This window comes from Dermacentor variabilis, chromosome 11 (genome assembly GCF_050947875.1).
Source record: "Dermacentor variabilis isolate Ectoservices chromosome 11, ASM5094787v1, whole genome shotgun sequence".
NCBI classification, from domain to species: Eukaryota; Metazoa; Arthropoda; class Arachnida; order Ixodida; family Ixodidae; genus Dermacentor; species Dermacentor variabilis.
This window is the reverse complement of record NC_134578.1, coordinates 66,011,284-66,032,530: the sequence shown is the minus strand read 5'-3', so window position 1 is coordinate 66,032,530 and position 21,247 is coordinate 66,011,284. Positions and strand designations below refer to the sequence as shown.

The 21,247-nt window shown below is 43.4% G+C and overlaps 1 protein-coding gene across 1 annotated transcript in view; it reads right to left on the bottom strand.

The window, feature by feature from the left end:
* LOC142564292 (neprilysin-21-like) overlaps nt 1-21,247 on the bottom strand; it is a 68,038-nt gene that overhangs the window by 23,485 nt on the left and 23,306 nt on the right. Inside the window, exons 4-7 of the mRNA XM_075675240.1 lie at nt 21,001-21,093; nt 14,346-14,468; nt 12,602-12,718; nt 9,759-9,949 (exon numbers count right to left, since the gene is read on the bottom strand). Coding sequence (XP_075531355.1) covers nt 9,759-9,949; nt 12,602-12,718; nt 14,346-14,468; nt 21,001-21,093 — 524 coding nt within the window. The remainder of the gene's footprint in view (nt 1-9,758; nt 9,950-12,601; nt 12,719-14,345; nt 14,469-21,000; nt 21,094-21,247) is intronic.

The window sequence follows — 21,247 nt, the reverse complement described above, 5'->3', positions numbered from 1 at the left end:
CAGAAAAATGAAGTCGTTCTAATTGAGGTTCAGCATTGAGGTTCAGACGTTTCGGCTTCCGAAACCTTGTTCACTAAAGTGAGCGGCTCAAATATCAAGCCTAAATCTGCCTGAGTAATCAAATCAGCCATTTTGCGTAGGAAGGCGGGAGAAGGCCATACTTGCAAGTTATATTGAAGTTTTTGTATAAATAATCATAGATTCGGTATATTTCTTCTGTATCAAGTTCTTTCACCTGGTTTGATCGCAGTTGATATTGTCTTACGTGGCATTTGCTTGTTTAGTGAGGGCTTTAGAAACTACTTTTTATTGCACCGGTATTCTTAAGTTATTTTATGAAAATCCCGGTGGCTATGAGTGTATAGAAGAAGAAGAAAGTCTGCACGGAATAACAGAAAATTGAGCAAGTCGGTATGGAATCATCGTGAAGGAAGTTGAAGCGTGCAAACAGGGACACAAGAGAAGAGAACCCGGCAACACAAACGTCGGCGTTTGTGATGTCTTGTTCACTTGTGTCCGTGGTATGTGCCACTATATGTGTGTCGCTCTTCCATTAAGGTATTGACCCTATTGGGAGCTCGGTTTCGCAGAGGCAAGTAGTACAAGTTTTGACAAGTTCACAACGGAGAATCGACTGGCTTTATTCTAGAGTAAAAGCACGTTTGCCGAACTTGTTGGGAGCTCGGTTTACCGGAAGAAAGTAATAAACAATTTGGAAGGTTCTGAACAAATAGTCGACTGGCTTTATTCAAGAGTAAAAGCAGGTTTGCCGAGTGGCAGTGGTGGTGCCTCTGTAAGACAGCCGCTTCGGTTCGAGCAGGGGGCTATGACCCCCACGTCGGGGGACAACGAAGGTACGGATTGCCGCTACAAGGGCTCCCCCTCCTGAAATACAGGAGTCAGGTGTGAATGGCGCACGGAATGAGGAATCAGAGTTCAAGATGGGTTGATTTCACGCGGTCGCACGACACTGTCCCTTCTTTGCCGCAAGTGTCTATTTTCAAGGCTTTCTCTAAACGCGAAATCACACGAAAGGAAGGAGCCAATGGTGGCTTGATAGAGTCGCGTCGCAGAAAGACGTGTGTGGGTGTGTCCATTGTCAGGAAACTTAACATAAGCTGCCCTCAAGCTATACATGGGTGTGTTGGTAGAAGCTGCTCCAGCCAGGAATATACTCTAAGTGAAGCGCTGCCGCGGGCAGAGTGCCTTGCTCGGTGCCGAAAAACTGGCCTGGAACATTGATTGCTGACCATAGAGCACATCAGCTGCACAGACCCCTCGGTCATCCTGAGTTGTTCTTGGCAGCCCCAGTTGTACTATGGGCAGCCTTTCCCCCAGCGACTGACTATGAATGACTGAATATGATTTCTGATTTTCTATGAATGACTGATTATGATATGAAAAAGCTAGCTTTGGAATTGTCGCTCTCAGTCAATAGTTAAGCACAAATGGAAACCGTGATGCGACACACACGTAACAAATGCATGTGCTACTTTTTCGGCCGCGATGTCTTGTAAACGCGTCGCCTCATGCCACCTTGAGTCCTGGTCGACACACGTGAGGAGGTACTTGAAAGCTTGGTAGGGGGGAGGAGGCGCACCAAGTCTATAGGCACGTGATCGAAACAACTTTCTGGTGGTTGAAAGAGCTACACCGCTGAGCGCGCGTGCCGGGACCCTTCCACGACTTGACAGGCTTGGCGGCTTTTTGCCCAGCATCGGACATTTTTTAAATTCTCTGGCCAGACGATGAGATCTGTTAAAAACTTCTGTGTTACTCTTATGCAGGGATGGTTTAACCAGTGCAGTGAATCGAATATTGGGCGACGAATCTTATCGGGCATGAAAGGGCGAGGAGCTGCCTGCCTTGTGTCGCGCGTGACCAATGTTGATGTGTTGTGAAGCGTCACCTCCGCAAGCTGGAGTGAGGAGCCTTTTTCCCACAATTGGAGCAGGTCGGGGTCGTTTTGCTGAGCGGAGGCCAGAGCTCCAAAGTACCTGCAGGCGCAGGGCCGATCAGCGACAGTGCACCAGCTGCCTGATTTTCGGTTTTTGAGATATGGCAGATGTACTTAGAAAGCTCAGAGATAAAGGAATGTTGTCGAAGCTCAGCTTCTGAGTGCAAGGAACTGTTGCTCTTGAAAACGAAGGTTAACGGCTTGTGTTTGGTCAGAATGTGAAAGCTTCAACAAAAAAACCTAGATTTTTGAAAGCGCAATGGATGGCCAACATTTCCCTCCTGAAGGTGCTGTAGTGGGCCCCTGTAAGTTTTCGGCGCTTTGAGGAGCCCAGCGGCCTCCAGTCCGAACCATTGTGCTGCTGCAGTACTGCACCCACTACTATGGTCGACGCGTTACCATAAGGCGAGTTGGTGCGTCGGGCAACGGATGAATCAGCAACATTGCAGTCGCCAACCGCCTTTCATGCTCCGAGGGCTAGAGGAAAGTAGGCGTTTTATCGGAGTCTCTAAGCAGCAGGTCGGTAAGTGGTTGAAGAACTTGCGTACGGGTTCGCATGAAGCATCCGTGAAAATTTATGAGCCCCAAAACATCGCGAAACTTTCGGAATGAGGCTCCAAAGGGGAAAACCCAGTGGCTGTATGCCTTGGGGTGCAATGCGATGGCCCAGACAATCCTGGGCTTAAACTCAGAAAATGCATATCTGGGGCTTCAGGATCGGGCTCTGTTTATCCACTAGGTCAACTAGAAGGCGTAAGGGCTCTTTATGCTCTTCGTCTGTGCGACTTTCTAGGAAAATATTGTTGTTGTTGTTGTTGTTGTTGTTGTTTTATTTCTATTCTTGCCATACAAATTATCAGACACTGACTGAACCCATAGCCAGAGGCTAGTGTGGGGTTCAGATACAAAAATGCACGATGGCAATGACACAACACTTGTGAAAAATAGAAAGCCCAAAGTCACGGCGAAAGACCAGAGTACACTATACAATGAGGAGAAAATAATACAATATGCATTTTACAGGAGAATGAATAAAGATCTGTAATGAACAACACTGTACAACAAACACAAACCGCGAACGACTGTCACATAGATCAAATAAGGCTCAAAAAGTATGTTCTTAATGCTTTATTAGTTTCGTGGGACTGTTTTATTTCTGGGGGTAAAGCATTCCAAACCTTGGCTCCTGAAAACTGCACCAATCTTTCACTGTAGATGTTATTATTCGGTGGCAAATTAAAGTTACTATGTGTGAGGTTTCTCGTGAGTCGAGAAGGAGAGCGAAACAGGGAAGCATTGAAAGGTTGGTTATATTTTACTATGTTGTTTACACACAGCGCTATCTTTAAAGACCGCAAAAGATCGAAAGGAAGGATATTTAATAACTGGAAAATTGGTTTACTTGGTTCAGTATACTTGCTTTGTGTTATAATTCGGACAGCCCGTTTTTGTAATCGCCGGATAGGATCAAGGTAAGTGTTGTATGTTAAACCCCATGATTCTACACAGTATGTTAGATGACTGTTAATAAGGGTAAAATAAAGGGTACGCAGTGTATGTGTGTTAAAATAATCACGGGCCTGTAATAAGGCATAACAGCCAGAAGCCAACTTTGAACAGACTGCGCTAATCTGATTTTTCCAGTGAAGATGTTCATCTAGAATGACACCAAGATACTTAAATGAGTGTGTTCGCTCTAGTGAGTGGCCGTTAATGAAAATGTCAATTTGGAAGCTGTCAATGATTTTTGCTCGTGAACTAAATACCATATATTTGGTTTTGCTTGAATCAAGGTAGACAGAAATGAACTGGTGTCCACGCCTAACCTCGTCAATGAACCTTTCAAAAGTTTGCACCGCATTCTTCAAACCGTAAAGCATAAGGACAAACTCAAACAGGCGAACTGGAGTAGTGATTGCTGTCCTCGGAATGTCGCTGGGTTTGACATGAATATGGTGGTGCGCGCTGATCAAATCGATCTTGCTGTATATTCTGGTTGCTGCAAGACGAGCACCGAAGTCATGTATGTGAGGAAGGGGATATTCATCCGGAGTAGCGACGGCATTCAAAGCTAGGTAATCACCACAAGGTCGCCAGTCCCCACTGTCTTGCATTGGAACCAGATGGATAAGTAAGACCAATTGCTGGAGCAAGGACGAATAACACCGAGCTGAAGCATGTGCTCGAAATCACGGCGGGCGACTTCCAACCTCCGTCCAGCAAGCCTATGTGGCTGCGCGGCGACAGGTGGTGGTGACATGATGCGTAACGATGTGTTTCACAGACAGAACATCGTTTCGGGGCTTCTTGAGTTGCGGGTACTCAGCAAGTATCTTGTTGTACGTTGAGACCGGCCGAAACGTAGGATGTCAGATGAGGTGAGGCTGGACTGCTGGCCAACTACATGGAGGAATGTGACGCTGTTCTTTATGGACCTAGAGAGAACACTCCCATCTGGGTTCAATTGGCTGAGGAAGCCCGCTCCCAGTAAGGCAAAGCTGACGTCGGCGATCACAAATACCCATCTGTTAAAGCGTCAGAGTTCGATGTCTAGTGTTATTGACCGGAGCCCATACGACGCGATGACAGTGCTGTCCACTTCGTGGAGCGTGGGTGTGCACTTGCCACAGTGGTCATCTGCGGCCGCGTAGGGAACGATACACCGCTCACCTCCGGTGTCCATGAGGAGGTGGCTGCCGTTGAGCGGTCGACTACGAAGAATAGGCGGCTTGCGCGAAGGCCAGCGTGTTTCCCATCCACAAAAAGGGCTGCGTTCAGCAACTCTGAAGACGAATGGTTGCGCCCAAGTTTGTCACCAGTGTTGCCACCCGTCGACAGCTTCTGCAGGCAAGGCGGTCGACTGTTTCCTCCAGGGCTTGCGCAAAATTGGAAGCTGGCTCCTGTTTGCGGAGTGGCCACCCTGTAACTGGCACACGTTGTAACGGCCGTTGTTCGCCGTATTCCTCGGAGAGGCCCTGTTGGAGCCTGCTCTGTTCGAATGTTTCGAGGCGCTGCATGACCGTGCGTTTCAGGTCGTCGTATGCTATGGCCGAAGGCGTAGCAGCAAGTAAGTAGTCTGTGGCATCGGCGATGTCGAGAGGTAGAACGGCGACGATGTGCAGGTACCTTGCTGTCTGTGAAGTGATGCGTCGGAGTTAAAAACGGGCCTCTGATTGCATAAACCAAACACGAGGATTATTGGGCCAACAGCTGCGAAGCTGAAGGTATGCGACGGTGACAGGAGACGTAATCGTGGCGTCGTCTCTGTCAGCATGAGTAGGATCAGCGTAATTCATGGCTAGTGTTAAAAAACGTAAATGTCTTGGGCCACCACATGTTGAGAGCTCTGTTTACCGGAGGCAAGTAATAGACGCATTGACAGGTTGAAAACGGATTGCCGACTGGCTTTATTCAAGACTAAAAGCAGGTTTGTCTAGTGGCGTGGTAATACCCTTGTCCCTTGTGGGACAGCCACTTCGGTAGGAGCACGAGGCAGCGATCCCCACGGTGGTGACAACGAAGTGGCGGACGATCCCGACAACCCCAACTGCAGTTACTAGGCACGTGCCATCGAAAATGTGCCACTCTACAATGACAGAAAATATCCTTCATATTTCTCTTATGCTCGACGTAATCAAATCCACGTCAAAAAGATTCCTCAAGGATGGCAGCTCTATGCCATAGCAGGCTGCACCGCAAATGCGCCGGGTATGTGCGGTTTTTGAACGAACGTATTTCATGTCACCGGATGCACAGGGTATCATATATACCATGTCCCAATTAATTTCTTTCTTCTCACATGTCTTTGCCGTTGATCAGCTCGTGGCGCCACTTGTTAAATAGAATGAGGGCCGCTTGCTCGTTGTAGCGGTGCAAGACACATGTGAAAGCTTCTCCTACACAACGCACCTATGGAATCGCTGTCTCGAATGGCTAGTGGTATCACATGGTTCCCGAAATGTGAAGCACACGATGCCGTGATTAGGTTTTTGGCGTAACCGCAGGTACCAAGTGCACGTCGTATGCAGACAAGCTCAGAGGACAGATCTTCATTTTTCTTACAAACTCTTCAATTTTTATGCCTTTGCAAAACTGACACTGAGAGCTTACAGCAGGCAGGGTTAACGGATCAGAAATCGATATATGCTGCAGCGTCGGTATAGTTTGCATGAACGCTGTAAGAGAGGGGCTGTGTCGTTCCCCCATTCTGCCTCAGAGCTAGCCTCCCCGTGTATTCAGCAGTAAATCGAATAGCTCGCTCGATGCTATGAGAGTGATCGGGCAAGGCAGCCGTGCATCGTTTTATATAACGTAAATTCATTCTTCAACGCACGGGAGCATCACCTTTGGGGCAGGGTAAAAAAAGCCAAAGCCCGTTTTTATCTGCTTCCATGGTAAGAGTAACGGCGTTGCTGATATGCCCATACCCATAGCGGTTCCATGGACTTCCTTCTAGACCACAAAACACCGCGTAAAGTACATATTTTCTAGGCAGAACTGGTGCAGCCACACCGGGTCGTGTGCTTCGATTGCCGTGCACTTACTGAGCTTCCCGTCAGCCTGCACAGCCGCCCTTCACGTACTCACCGCTAGGTCCACAGAAACACTGAACAAAGATTTCACGTCGAATGGCATGTTCTTCACAATCTAGCCAGGTGTGGCGTAGCACTCTGACAAAAACCTTCCAGTCATGCGGTCCCCGCTCCGCAATGTAGACAACTTGTAGAGTGGAGGCCTCATGAAATCCCCAGTGGTTCCCATTGTACTACCCTGCTTATGGATTTTAGGAAGACTGTACATAGCTGGCGCTTGGCCATTGAGGCAAAGAAGCGAATAGTGATTTTAAATTTTGTTGCTGAGCTAGAAAAATAGAGAATACTGTACGAATTTTCCCATTATATTTAGACCAAAATAGCGTTGCTTAACACGTTATTGTTGCCTGTCAGCGACTGGGATTTACAGTTTTTATTCTACTTGGAAGCACCGAAAAAGCATTGGACAGTGCTATCTATATGATGAAAAGTTTCACCACGCAAGATCCTTGTATTATCTTGTCGGATATTTGGAATATGGAACACGGTGTAATAGAATGCTAGAGTTTACCAACGTCCCACAGTCGCCCACTGCCCCAATTGTATCACCGTCTTTATGGCTAAGTCCAGGTGAATTCGCAATTCAAGAAATCTAGTGACTCGTACTGTGTGTTAAATGATATAAATAGCAGCAAATATGATGAACTATGAGGAATGGCAGCTAAACTGATATAAATTAGAAGTCAGCTAAGAACAGCGTTGAAACGCTACGATACTGAACCCGTCATCTTAGCTTTAACGGTTTAGGTGCGTAGTTCCTCGACCACGATAACACGGAGAAAGCGTACCGTCAAGTGAACGCGTTTTTTTTTAGTGAAAGCGACGATGCTCTTATTGAATTAGTTATATGGAGACAGAACGCACGTCTTTGCGAAGAGGTTGCTCTCTTCTAGCAGCTCAAAAGCATCATTGTCATTCCGGCTAGGCTAGTCACAATTAAATATTAATGCTCGCACGAAACAACACTTACGTCGGCAGAGCTTGTTGCTCTGCATGCTACAGCACAATACGTCCTATCAGAGTGGCCATGGAAATGGATCACATGTTGTGACTCAAAGGCATTCCTTCATACTTTGCAGTTTAGCGCACACCACACAATCTATGAGCAATAGGTACAGGAGATAAGAAATTTTCACCATCATGCTTGTGAGAAAAGGCACGACATAATATTTGAGTGGCTGCCCGCACATACCGCTAAGGCTTATAAGCATCGCCGACAACGCGGCCCTGCCCGCCGATGCAGGAATCGAACCAGTTGTAATTCCGAAAACAACAATGGAGGCTGCAACGAAACTATTATATGGCTTGGACGGCCACGCCCATTCATTGATGGTCACCTAGTACCCCGATGTTTCACCTCAAGAAACTGCATCTATCTTTAAAGCTACAACTGCCAGCACGCATTTCCTGCTCCAATGTAACGCTGTAATACCGCATCTGTATCAGGGCTGCATTCACGAAAGCATACTCGCTCCACATTGGAATGGCTGACACAATTACGCTCGACTCTTGCGAGACCGAAATACTACTGAACATGTCCCGTGCCTTTGTTTTCGGTACGGCGTTCAGCGCACAGCGCTAGGCAGCCTTAAACCGGCTTTACTCAAGACAATTATCAGATGCCCAGATTCTTGGACCAGGCCGTGCGCGCTCCTTCCGAAGATAGCAACGAAGACGTTGAAGTCAACAAGACTCTGCGACTGTTTGCAGAGGTGATGTCTACCTTCAGGTGTGCTCTCGACTTGTGCGCTGTTTGCTTGTCTCTCTTGGTCTTTTTGCGCCATTCCCGCATTTCAGAGCAACAAAGAGGAAGGGCGTCTGATGAAGCTCACTGCCTTTTCTTGCTCCTCTCTCGCTATCTTGTGAGGTGCTTAGGTGAACTGATTGTTTTCCCTTCTCATTTTTTCCTTGTTTCTTTCTCATGCAGGGTAGCCAACCGGTCACGAACTTGTAAATTTCGCTAGCGTCCCCTTATTTCTTCTCTCTCTACAGTGAGGGGTGGTCTTCAAACTGACCGAACTACATTAAAAAATATATGGGTTGTTCCGTGCCAGAACCACGATCTGATTATGAGGGACGCCGTAATGGGGGACTCCGGAAATTTGAGCCACTTGGGGTTCTTACCGTGCACCTACATCTATGTACACGGGTGTTTTCGCATTTCGCCTCCATCAAAATGCGGCCCGCGTGGTCGGTATTCGATTCCGTGACCTCGTCCTTAGCAGTTCAACACCATAGCCACTAAGCAACCACGGCGGGTGCGAAGCAATTTTCGTTGCAGACGTCCATGCAAAATAGGTTATAAGCAACCGCTAAAAGAACTTTCAAAATTACCTCACGAATTTCATTATCCAAAAATCGCTATCCACATTGGCTGGTCAAATCATCCTTCTGCCTAAGGAAGCCTTTAATTTCCATATTTGTGTCATTGCAGACTTGTAGATAGTGATACAGATTGGCGTTGACATAGAGTGAAAAGAACAGATACTATTTACAACCTCAACAAAAATAAATGGTAGCACAGTGTACCAAAAACCATTTGCATGTACAACTGTAATTTAAGATCCTCAAGTTAGACCCGCCAGTCTATTGCATCCTACTCCTTATAATTCTTACCTCCATTCTACTCTGGAGGCACATGAAACATCGCATTCGCCATAGCGCTCTTGGTGTGCCGACGTTTTACGGTTTGCACTCACCTCAGCTGCAGTACGCATTTTGGCATGTCTTGTGCATGGTGTAGAATGAGACTGCATGAGAATAAGGTTGTGTCCTGTGTGGTCCATAAAGTTATAAGACTACATGTTGTTTCAAATAATAATAAACTTGTGCCCATCGTGTTTAATTATACGCTCAATCAGAACGTCTGTTCAAATAGGCTTCAATATGTTCGTCGAGTGTGCACAATTTTTGTTCGCTCTATCATGTGTCATACAGTACGGCAACTTCTCAGCAGTCTTTCTTCGGCCACGTGGCCGTAAAGTACATGTAACATCACAACCTTTCTCGTATATTTATGCGTCTGCGATAGTATTTGTCTCGTTTATCATACCAAGAACTTGCTACCTCTAATTTTTAACAAATTCAGCATGTATTCTTTCGCCTATAGCTGTCGATGGCATTATCTTGTGCCATAAAATGCCGATTGTTCAAATTCATAAATGTTCTCTGATATATTTCATTTCCGCATTTATTAGGACCAAACTTACCGCTAACATGTACTGGGGGTTCTTCGGATCAGGAACAGGCGCTATTGTTGCCACAGGTCTAAGCCCTGTCTTTTCCAACACCTTATCGTATTGCTGAGATGACTCACGCATCAAGGGCCACTCGTCTATGCCAGCTGATCGCAGCACTTCTGTAAGTGCTTCTTGAACTTTCTCTTTGGAGTTCTGTTCATCTAAGAAAAGAAAACAGGCATTCATATATCAAACTAACAACGTAGGTATAGGTGTCTTGGAAAATCACCTGCAGGAAATCTCGAATCGAACATTTTTTTTTACAATCAAGAAAACTAGCTTGACATATCACAAAATGCAAAAATATATCAGTTGAATTATCACTTCTTTATTGCGTAGTTCTATGCAGCCCCATATCCAGTACCCAAAGGACCACCCATGTATCATCTTTTGCATTCACAGCAGTGCCCATTTAGGGGGCGTATACCTTATATTCTTCAAAGGGGGTTATGAAATGGTCAACCGCCACGTTCTAGTTTTATATCACATTCAAAAGTGCACCAATACGTTCAGCTAAACCAGAAGTATCAGAGCTCGGAAGGCTCTGAAACATCGAACACCATGCTAATAGCAGCGTGTGACATCAAGACTTGCGACGCGTAGTCGCATGATGTGAAATGCAAAAGTCTTGCGGCTGTGCTGTCATCTTCACAGCATACCAACAGTTATAACAGTTTACTATTATTCTTGAGCGGTCTCAGCGGCTAGCAAGTACGACCGCACTCCGATTCTGCCACCGCCTGCTCTCTAGGCGCGAGCAAGTATGATTACACAGCGCTTTGAATCTAACGATAAGCAAATTCGTCGACCGAGTGTCTCTGGTATGCAAAAATATATCTACTATTCCTGCAATGATATTCCTGCAATGATGCCGAAGTTACCTACACGTGGACGTCCGGCAGTTTGGCCGGCTATAATGTTCCGACTTCACCAACCTGAAGAGTCCAGCCATCGTCGTCGGATCAACCAGTATCCAGGAGATCGGTCTCTGAGCAATACCTTCGCAACGATCAATATCATACCTGGTGCCAGTACTTCTATCTGTTTATTTTATTCGAAGTGTATCAAATCGAGAATTTGAAGCTCAAGCCTACACACTTGCGTTTGGTATGCCGTTTCCATTGCGCAACGGTTGTGCCTATGGAACGTCAATTGGGTTAGTGTAACTGCAGCAGTCGCTTTAGTGCACATAGACTAAGTACGTGCCTCCCACGTGTTATGGCAAATGATTTTAGCTAAGGTTTCGCTGTTGTTTACAAAGAGTGCTATAGTTGTTTAGTGACTGCTTATAAGAACAGAGCACACAACCATGTTTAAGAGCTTTCCACAAAAACTGCCTCGCTCAACCTAAACTTGCGCTGCTTGACCATACCCTTGACGACAAAAGGATGACGATGATGGAAAGACCACAGCGGCAGGACGAACTACAGTGCCTTGACAATAGCAATAAGACACTGCCATGACGACACTGGTAAGAAAACACTGCATTGACTACAAGAAAATGATGACAATTGAATGACCACGACAGCATGGCAAACACTGTCGACAACGCCATGACGGCAATGATATGACAATGATGGTAGGAAGACAACGGCATCATGACCATGAGATGAATGCGCTAAAGCAACGACGACGGCATGACGATAACGGGACGACGATGCTGGTATGACGACGACTGCATGATGACAATGGAATGACGCTGCGAACACAATGACAATGGTATGACGACGATGATATCACGATGCTGGAACGGCGACAAATTTGTCAGGACTCCAGTACCATGACAAAGGCATGACGACAATGGCATATTGACAGTAGAATCACGAAGACAGAATGCAGAAGACTGAACAATCACAACGCATGAAGACGACTCTATGATGACAATGCAATTAGCGCGACGGAATGACAACGTCAACAACAGCTCGAGGATGGCAGTGTGATGGCGACATATAAAAACGAAGTGACCGTGAGGAAGTGAACACGGCGGAAATATGGCGGCGACATGACAACAAAGGTGTGATAACAATTGTAAAAAGGCGATGTCGAAATCACGACGATGGCTGAACGATGATGGCCTGTTGGTACTGGAACTTACGCTTATGCTTACGTGCATCTCCTGCCACTCCGAGATGTCTCGGTTCGCTTTACATGCGGTGCTTGTTTGCACTATGTCTGACACAGGTCAGTCGTGAAAGACAGAAGCTGAAAAGGAAGGGGGCAAAGCAAGCAAGCATTTCATAGCAAACAACAGCCTTCTTTCCCATTACCGTTGGTCCTAGTGGTCTGCAATAAGTATTGTTTCCTCCCTATTAAGCGCGCAAAAGACGGGAATCCCTGGATGCATCAGTTGGATCCAGTAAGAGCTGACACTGCTGCGACTTCTGCCGGCACTTCATTGAAGCTGCTAATCCGTCATATGCCCAAAATATTGCATGGATTTGCATTAATTGCTGTCATTTCGGCAATTATTAACAGCGGGACGCTAATAGCACTAAGTTGTTCATGTTTCATATGAAGGGACCATAAAGCGCTGGCCCTGTGACTGTATGTGTTAAGGAACATCATCGACCAGTGTAGCAAATGACGTGGGTCTCAATTTTTGCCCCCATGGGCTATGAAATCACAAACGCTGCAAGACTACTAATCACTCACAAATAAATAGCCAAGTTTAGGCATACTTAGGCCTTAAGTGAGTCATATTTCGCAGAGTTGTCATATGATGTCCGAAAATCACAGTGACAAAAATAATTGCAGTAAAAAATACAGCGTTACGGCAGCTTTACAGACAGGTGAAAATTTACTTCCTATCCCACCTTTTACACAGACGCAGTACAGCTTCTTGGCCATTATTCCAATGTTTACATGATCGCCATCGACACCACTTTCCATGCCTGTCTTCTGTATATGAGTGTATTCTTCTTCTAGTATTCCTGCAAAAGAAATTGCCATTTAGGAACTTTCTACATTCTGATTTAGTACTCAATCCAAGACATTCATGACTGTCGCATTATACAATAGCGCTCTCAGTTTCCTTTTCTTTCTTTTTGCGACTTTATCTCGGCAGTAACGTGAACATCCCTGCAATATTTCTTGCGTCAAAATCTTTACGTGAAAATTGGCCCAGCATGGGGGGTGCACAGTCCGAAAATCTCTTTTATCATCTCTCATCATGAGAGTTACCTGAAAAATAGAATTTTCTTCAACGTGGCCCCCCTTCCGCTACCTCTGAGGAAAAGTAGCTCTACCTTTCTGCATTTTCATTCCTCACCACTTCTTCGATATCATATGCTACTTTTACGTCATCATGAATAATTCTACGTTCTCCGAAACTTTCACGCTTTTCATGAAGACCATCTCAAGTTTGAAATCCTCTCACAGGTGAAATTAGTGTCACGCAATATTAGTAGGCATGTGAGGTGTTTATAACAAATGAAACTGTTTCAATCTAGCATAATCTTCGACAGTGATGTAAATAAAAATACTGATATGTGCTCAGCATGGACTATTGCCCCATCGAGTCTCATCGCTATTTCTACCCAAGTTTCAGTTCATCCATACCAATAAGTTACATTGTATGGGTTGCCTAAACCAAGACACCATGAACATCTGTGTCATTGACGAACACGAGTGTGAACTTCCCGAGCAGCCTGTTTTCATATCATGCGGTCACTAATGTGTGAGCAATGTTTCAAAGCTATTCATCCATTAACAAAACAGCAGATATTTTCTCCTATTCAATTAACTTAAAGATAATTTTCAAAGTTTTGATTAACCAAAACAATGAAAACTTGACTTTCTTGTAAAGAGGGTGACCGCTAGGGTTCTGGCGAAAAGTGCGGAAATATAGTATGCGGGCCATTGGCTCAAAATATTGATGTTATTTTTCTTTGTTTTCTCACCTTTCATGACTATTACCTGCTACGTGCCTATTAAAATTGTTAAATTTACCTATATAAGCTCACTGAGGAAACATATTCGCGTTACGCGTGGATCATTGCTCTTATTTCTGATAATTTTTCACTCTGGAACATGTGCTTTCTGGGGACGTCTATTCATGATGGGAAAGTAGGTGGAGCCCTCCTGGCGCGGTATTGACAGGATCAGTGTGCGTGTGCGTGCGCGCATGTGTGCGTGTGTGTGTGTGTGTGTGTGTGTGTGTGTGTGTGTGTGTGTGTGTGTGTGTGTGTGTGTGTGTGTGTGTGTGTGTGTGTGTGTGTGTGTGTGTGTGTGTGTGTGTGTGTGTGTGTGTGTGTGTGTGTGTGTGTTTGTGTGTGTGTGTGTGTGTGTGCGTGTGTGCGTGCGTGCGTGCGTGCGTGCGTGCGTGCGTGTGAGCGGTCGTCAGAGTTTTAGGCCTCATAAATCTGACAGGCTATCTTTAAACAGAAAGCTACTCTGTGTCAAAAGCTCAATAACGTATTTAGTTTATTGAAGCGACAGAAAACAGTAGCTGCGATAAGTTGCATATTGCTTTTTTTACACTTCACGAACTATACTAAAATAAGGTTTGCAAGTACTTGAACAATGCGTAGTTTATTGTAACTTGTACTTTCCTCTTACCTTGCAGTTTTTCGTAGAGCAACGTCTTAAGAAATTCTGGTGAAGTCCTGTGCAATTCTTTGTTCCCGCCATGGCACACATGTTTGTAGAAATTGTCACATTCCGTAATTCGTGTTTTCACATCTGGCATCGTAGAATAGGGACGAAGACGTAAGGAGGGGCAAAATGAAATGACCAGCTATGTAAACCAGTTTACCATCACCTTCAGCTTTCATCATATTTTCAAACCTACATCTCAGAAAGAATGTCAATAGTAACCCTAGGTTTCCGATAAGCAGCATGCTTTTGTACAGTAAGTATTTCCTCCGTTCTTTCTGCATAAATGTAGATCCTAAAAGGTCCTATAAAAAGTTGTCCTTACATAAACTACAGATTACGCGTTATTTCAGAATTATCTGCATGTTTTGTGTTACTTATTATTCAGACAATAATTAGAAGACCAACTGTACTAACACAAGACGGTTCTTTGGCTTTAACTTCCACCTAAATGCCCGGAAAATGTTTTTTACGGAAATTTAAAACGATGTTGCACGAGTAAAAGCTACGAATAATATAAATAGCCGGAGTTTCATTGAGAAAAAATATCGTCATAAATTTTTTCTAGCTTGGACGATTTAAACATAGCGAAGACAAATTTTTAATGTTCATGGAATTTGCAATAGCCCATTGCAATTTCAGACTGCCATGAAATATGCTGTTGTATTTTTTTCTGTATATGTATTATCACAACCAAATCTTATTATTAATGAAGGATTCCTAGTATCTGCTTAGTAGTTTGCTATCACGCGTCCATCGTGTGATAATAACTTCAGTCTTTATATTGAGTTTCTTTCACAGATGCCTGCTTAAATCCTGCTTTCTGATTCTAGGACTCGGGCCTGCCAGGTCATAGCTGAGCAGAGTGTCAATAAAGTTGTTACCACCACCTGTCCGCAGAAGAGCCCAGCACAACTATTGTCGCTATCCCCATGCTTTATAACACAACACACACACACCTATGTATATATATATATATATATATATATATATATATATATATATATATATATATATATATATATATATATATATATATATATATACCGATGCTGGCGTTTAGAATGGTTAGATTGGTTTAGAGTGGCCGGAAGCTTTGATTTGGAGGGACAACATTGCGTACAAGCACCATGTCAAAATTTGAGCGTGCGAACTAACGCGTCCTTTAGTAAAAACATTAGGGAGTTTTAAATGTTGCCCGCACAAACAGCTTTTCGTAGCCAAATGAGTTCTTGCTATTCAAAGCGCCACGCCCTGCTTGCATGTTTTTCTGCCGTGTCAGTTTTTTATGTGTGCCTTTACGGATTCTTGTGTGGACCCGCTAATTCGCATCCTCAAATACTGGCTCTCAGTATGTAAAACTCGCTATTTACTCGCACGTTCTATTATCACAAATTTATTCCCAGGAAATTTTCAAGACTATGAAATATAACGAATTGGTAGAATACCGAGGATTGATAGGATGCGTTTCATAGCTCTATATTGCACAACCGAAACGGGATTAGCGCGAGAGAGTATTTATACTTAGCTGTTGTCCAAAATTTATCGCACAAACGAGAACAGATCTGGCTTACAAGGTTGAGATATCTCAACTGAATTCATCTTTATTAGCATCATTATTTATGACGAAAGCTCATAGATCATCATCATGGATTGTGATCTGTGGCAATTCATACCTATGCCCGTCCTTCTAATTAATGACAGTTCGGTTTTAATAAGATGGCTACGTAAAGCTATTTCCTAAACGAGAAGCCTTCGAAAAGAGAAATTTATTATACACCTATTTAAAGCTAGATATTGTGAACATACATTTTCAAGGTAAAGTACGTCGTTAAGAGACCTGTGAAAACTAATAACGTAATCGGCACAAAGGCACGCAGCAGCTGTAGGCGAAAAATTCTCTGCAGTGTTGACGACGTCGCAGTTTATCATGCATTATTGGGTGCTGTCTGTGCTTCGGTGTAATATTGCAATAGGCATTCTTACAATACTGCACGTACTTTTCGATATGTGACTATGCTTCTACGCCTCAAACCATTTCCCTCAACTTAATGAGTAGTTCATTGTCTCATGCAGGTAAAAGGCACGGTATCAGAATCCTCCATGCGTGGAACATCGGGATGCTGGGCTGAGGGAACGGTATTAGAAGCTAACCGTCGGAACAACTTGGATCACTGGTATGTGACACTGTATACGTGCCGCTTTTCAATGCACAACTTTTACGTTAACGTGACTCACTGGATGCTTGCAGCTGACTACGTAATGCATTTAAATGAACCTCCTTGACGCCAATGTGGGTAACTGGGCATACACCAGCTGCTATGTGTAGCTCTTCAATGACCAAAAGGGAATCTTAATATTTATGTGGTGCTGTGCGGAATCAAATTCATTTCATATATATTCAGGTAATGTTATCAAAGTATTTATTTAGAGACGCGTCAGCGCGCCCCTCGCAGTGTCGCCGCAGGATCGAAAAATCCTAACGGTATCAAACGGTGACAATATTTTTTTCTCTTTTATATCGTCCTCCAAATGGCAATACAACGGCCTTCCTTGCATTTATGGATAAGTTTTTGAACTGGGCAATTAAAACTGGATCAACGCTGGTTATAGGTGGTGATATGAACATCAACTTACTACACACATCACCGACAAAGCAAGACCTTCTTATGATATTACAGTCTAATACTTGCACTCACACCAATAATGAGCCCACTGGTGTCCAAAACACCACTGAGACGTTACTCGACTTTTTCAATACAAACTACAGTTACCTTCGGGCGTAATTGGCGTACACATAAGTGATCACCTCTCTATCTTTATCACTGACCTACATAGCTCACGTCGCTCATCCGATAAAGAAGAGCAAGTCTCATTTGTAGATATCAATCCGACCTCACTAGAACAATTCCGAAGTGATGTACTGAACATTGACTGGTCGGAAATATACAACACGGTTGATCCTGAATAAGCGTATAACTCCTTTTAACACATATTGAAATTCAGGTATACAAGACAATTTAAAAGAAACAAGAATGCGCAACAAAAGAATTCGAAAACCTTGGATCACAAAATGCCTTCTAGCTCAAATACAACAAAACGATAGACCGTAGAGAAATTTTTACGAACAAGAGATGTAAATGACTTCGACAATTTTAAATCCCTCAGAAGATAATTAACACATATCCTTAGAGAAGCTAAAAAGAATTATATGCACAATGTATTCAATTCACATATTATGAAACGTAATGATCTCGTCTGGCAAAGGCTAAAGGCGTACTAGGGAGAGTAAACCGGACTGCGGAGCAGCCTCAAGAAATAAATCTAAATGGCACACCATTGTCTCGTTTCTTATTAACAAATTCGTTTAATGATTACTTCTTCTATATATACCCCCATCACCCTGCTCTCCTAGACAATATGACGGCTAATAATCCTGTCAGGGCATTTCTAATGCCTGCCAGTGTTCAGCAGATATATAATGCATTTATAACATCTGAAAACAGTAAAAGCACTGATGTTGATTGCTTGCAATTTCGTCCTATTAAATATGTCCTAGATATTATCACTCCGGCATTAGGGCATGTACTTGCATTTCCGAAATCAATGCAAGTAGTGAAAGTAACGTATTATTAATAAAGGTGGTCATAAGAACCTATTATCAAATTGCAGGCCAATATCGATCTTACCAATCTTTTCTAAATGTCTTGAAAAATTAAATATTGTTAGAATGGTTTCATTCTGTGAATCACATCTTTACTGACGATCGATTTCGTTTCACGAAAGGACACTTGACGAAAATGGCAAAATGAATTTACACTTAACGCATATGAACAGAAGTTAGTATGACTAGAAGTATTCAGCCTTCTCCAAGGCTTTCGATCGGATTACCCATGAAGCATTAATATGAAAAGTCAAAACCTATCGCTTCAGAGGCGTATTTTTAAGTATAATAAAAAGCTATCTGGTGCACCGCTGTCAAATAGTTGTAATACGAAACCATACATAAAATTGTAAATCAGCAACAAGTGGGGTGCATCAGGGGAGCAATCTTGGGCAGCCATAATTTAGTAATTTTAATAATGACATAGGAAACATTACTTCAGAGCCCAAATATATTATCTATGGCGGTGATACCAAATTATTATTCAGGTCTGCCAGCTGTAGTGAACTTGTGACTTGCGCAAACTCAGCATTAAATAAGCTTAATAGATGTTGTAAACTCATTAACCATTAACGCGGACAAAACGAAAGCCATTTTATTTCAACCTAAAAATTTCAGGGTTCATATTACTGACCCTATAATCTTAGGAAACTGGCGTGTTGACATAACATTCTCGGTTAAATTCCTTGGCGTCATTTCTGACGAACATTTAAACTCGAATAAACATTTCGACAAGCTCAGCTGTAAACTTGCAGGCGTCGTGGGTTCCCTTGCAGAGGTACGGTTTCTTTGCCCACTTGCGTCAAGCTATTCGTCTATAGGTCTCTTTTTTTCACACCTAAAATGCTGTCACCTTGTCCGGGGCAACACTACCGCGTGAAGCATTACCAAGCTTTCTCTGCTACAAGAAAGGTTGTGCGTGCGATTAGCAACTCAGCCTAAGAGGAACACACTGAATCCCTTTTAAAGAAACTTCAGGTTTGTAAACTTAGTATTCAATGAATTACTCTTGCAACAGTACCTTACAGAAAAAAAGCGAGGAAGTCACTTTATTGAACATTTATACAAATTATCCAAAAGCATAAAAAAATACAATACTCATCATAATGCGACCTGGTTCATACCCTTGAAAAGCATCAATTATGGAGCACAACTACTTTCTTAGTCATTACTGTCCTTGTTTAATTCACTTGGTTTTGCATTACTCACTTCGTTCCTTATGTTTCTGCAACAATGATGACTGTAAATTGTAATACGTTGCTTTGACTACAATTCTTCACTGCGTATATTTAGATTCCTCTCTTGTGATAGTTCACATGCTACCTACTATTGACCGATTGGTGTTTCGAATTCTGTTTTTTTTTTGTAGAACAATGATGATTCTCCTTCTGTTACACTGCTTGAGTAACACTTCTTTTTTCTCATTCTTATTGCGTACATTTATATTCTCTTCTTTTTGTATAATGCTACCCAACAATGTACGAATGCTGTTGCTAATTCTTGTTTTCCTTTATTTCGTACACAAATTTTGAAAGGTGGCGCAGATCCTTGTCAAGCCAAATTGATATTGTATTTTTTACTGTGCCGCCTACAGCATGTACAGATATGAACTAAACTTGATTTTATTGGATTTTAATAGGAAACATTAGGTGAAACGGCAAGCTTTCGCATTATGACTTACTTAATTCTGTGGGTGGCGATTATGCATGCCTGTCAGAGTTTCTTTTTTCATACCATTTACGCCGTAAACTGTATAACCTGCCAGGCGGCACCAGGCCCCAAGCGTTCTTGTCACTGTTGCTGCAGTTCGGCAAACAACAGTGCCGCGCACATTGGCAACCCGACCGCTTAATCATGGCTAAACAGCAGCGACACGAGAAGCAACTTTGCAACAATCGTGGGCACCACCAGGGCCTCACGGAGTCAGTAACCTGTTACACGGTGACGTCTCTCGCCGCAGGGGAAGGAGTGGCGCTGTAGTCTGTTGACATACTTGAAGTTGGGAGCCCTATACGGTGTGTCACTACATTGTTTCATTGCTAAACGTTCACCGTTGTATGGGGCTTCCTGGGATATTTTTGTTTTTGTGCATGTGTTAAACTTATGGGCACTGCCTTTCCTCTAATAAATTTATTATTTGGAGTCCTTCGATGAACAACGAATGCACATAATCTCCTCCAACGTCAGCTGTTGTCTTCGCTTTATTTTCATTGATATCTTTTTTATGAACGCCGCTCTACGGATTAAACCAACTGTATGTTAGCAACCTTCTGACGAAACTTACAATAAATTTGTGCTATTAAATTCTACCGTTGCAGCCCCATTGCTACAATTTTTATAGAACACAAACACTTAAACAAACAGTTTCGATTGTTTGGAACGCACTGCAATTAATGGACGGCTTCATTCCATGCTGAAAAAGAAAGCCTACGAAACCATTAAAAACGGCCGCGGCCCAACTCTCGAGCGCCTTAGTGGGAACATTAACCAGATTATATTTTCTCTGTTAAAGCAAGAAAAGTACGAACGTGCTGGAGTTTTTACAAATGAGCATATCAATGCTATTAATAAGGCCCCCTTCAATACCAGCAGATGACCATACAAAAGGGACACCATTTGAAATCAATCTCTGCAGATCTCAGCGAAATCTTTCTTGCGCCTAAGGATACCATCGCGGCAAGAGGATAATATCGTATTATGGAACCGCCTTGAGCCACTCGACAACAAAGGCATATTGTTCTACTTCTGGCACAAAGTGGCTGTTACTACCACTTTCAACCCCCAGCCGCAGCGGCCATTTTTTAATGCGGGCTGAATGTGTATTTGCATTAAGGAATGAGCAGGGGAAGGAACGCAGGTGCTCAATGCCCCCCCTCCTGTTACTATGACTTCTCTAATGGTACATTAACGTATCACCATTGCTGCGTTCTGGTGTTTCATTTTAAGAAATCTTACCACTGTTCACTTGGTCACTGCCTCCTTCTTCTGCGAACACCGCAAAAGCATGAATGAAGGCTGCCATGGTGATGCCTAGGACCCACATTCCGCCTGCAGGAAACGGGCAACCTTTTCTTCAAATTGCACATGTTTATCAAGACATATTATCGATTGCACCGCCAAGCTAATGCTATGGTAAGTGGCTATAAGAACACTAAAGACAAGATCATATATGACCTGAAAATTATTCGATGTTTAATGCTTA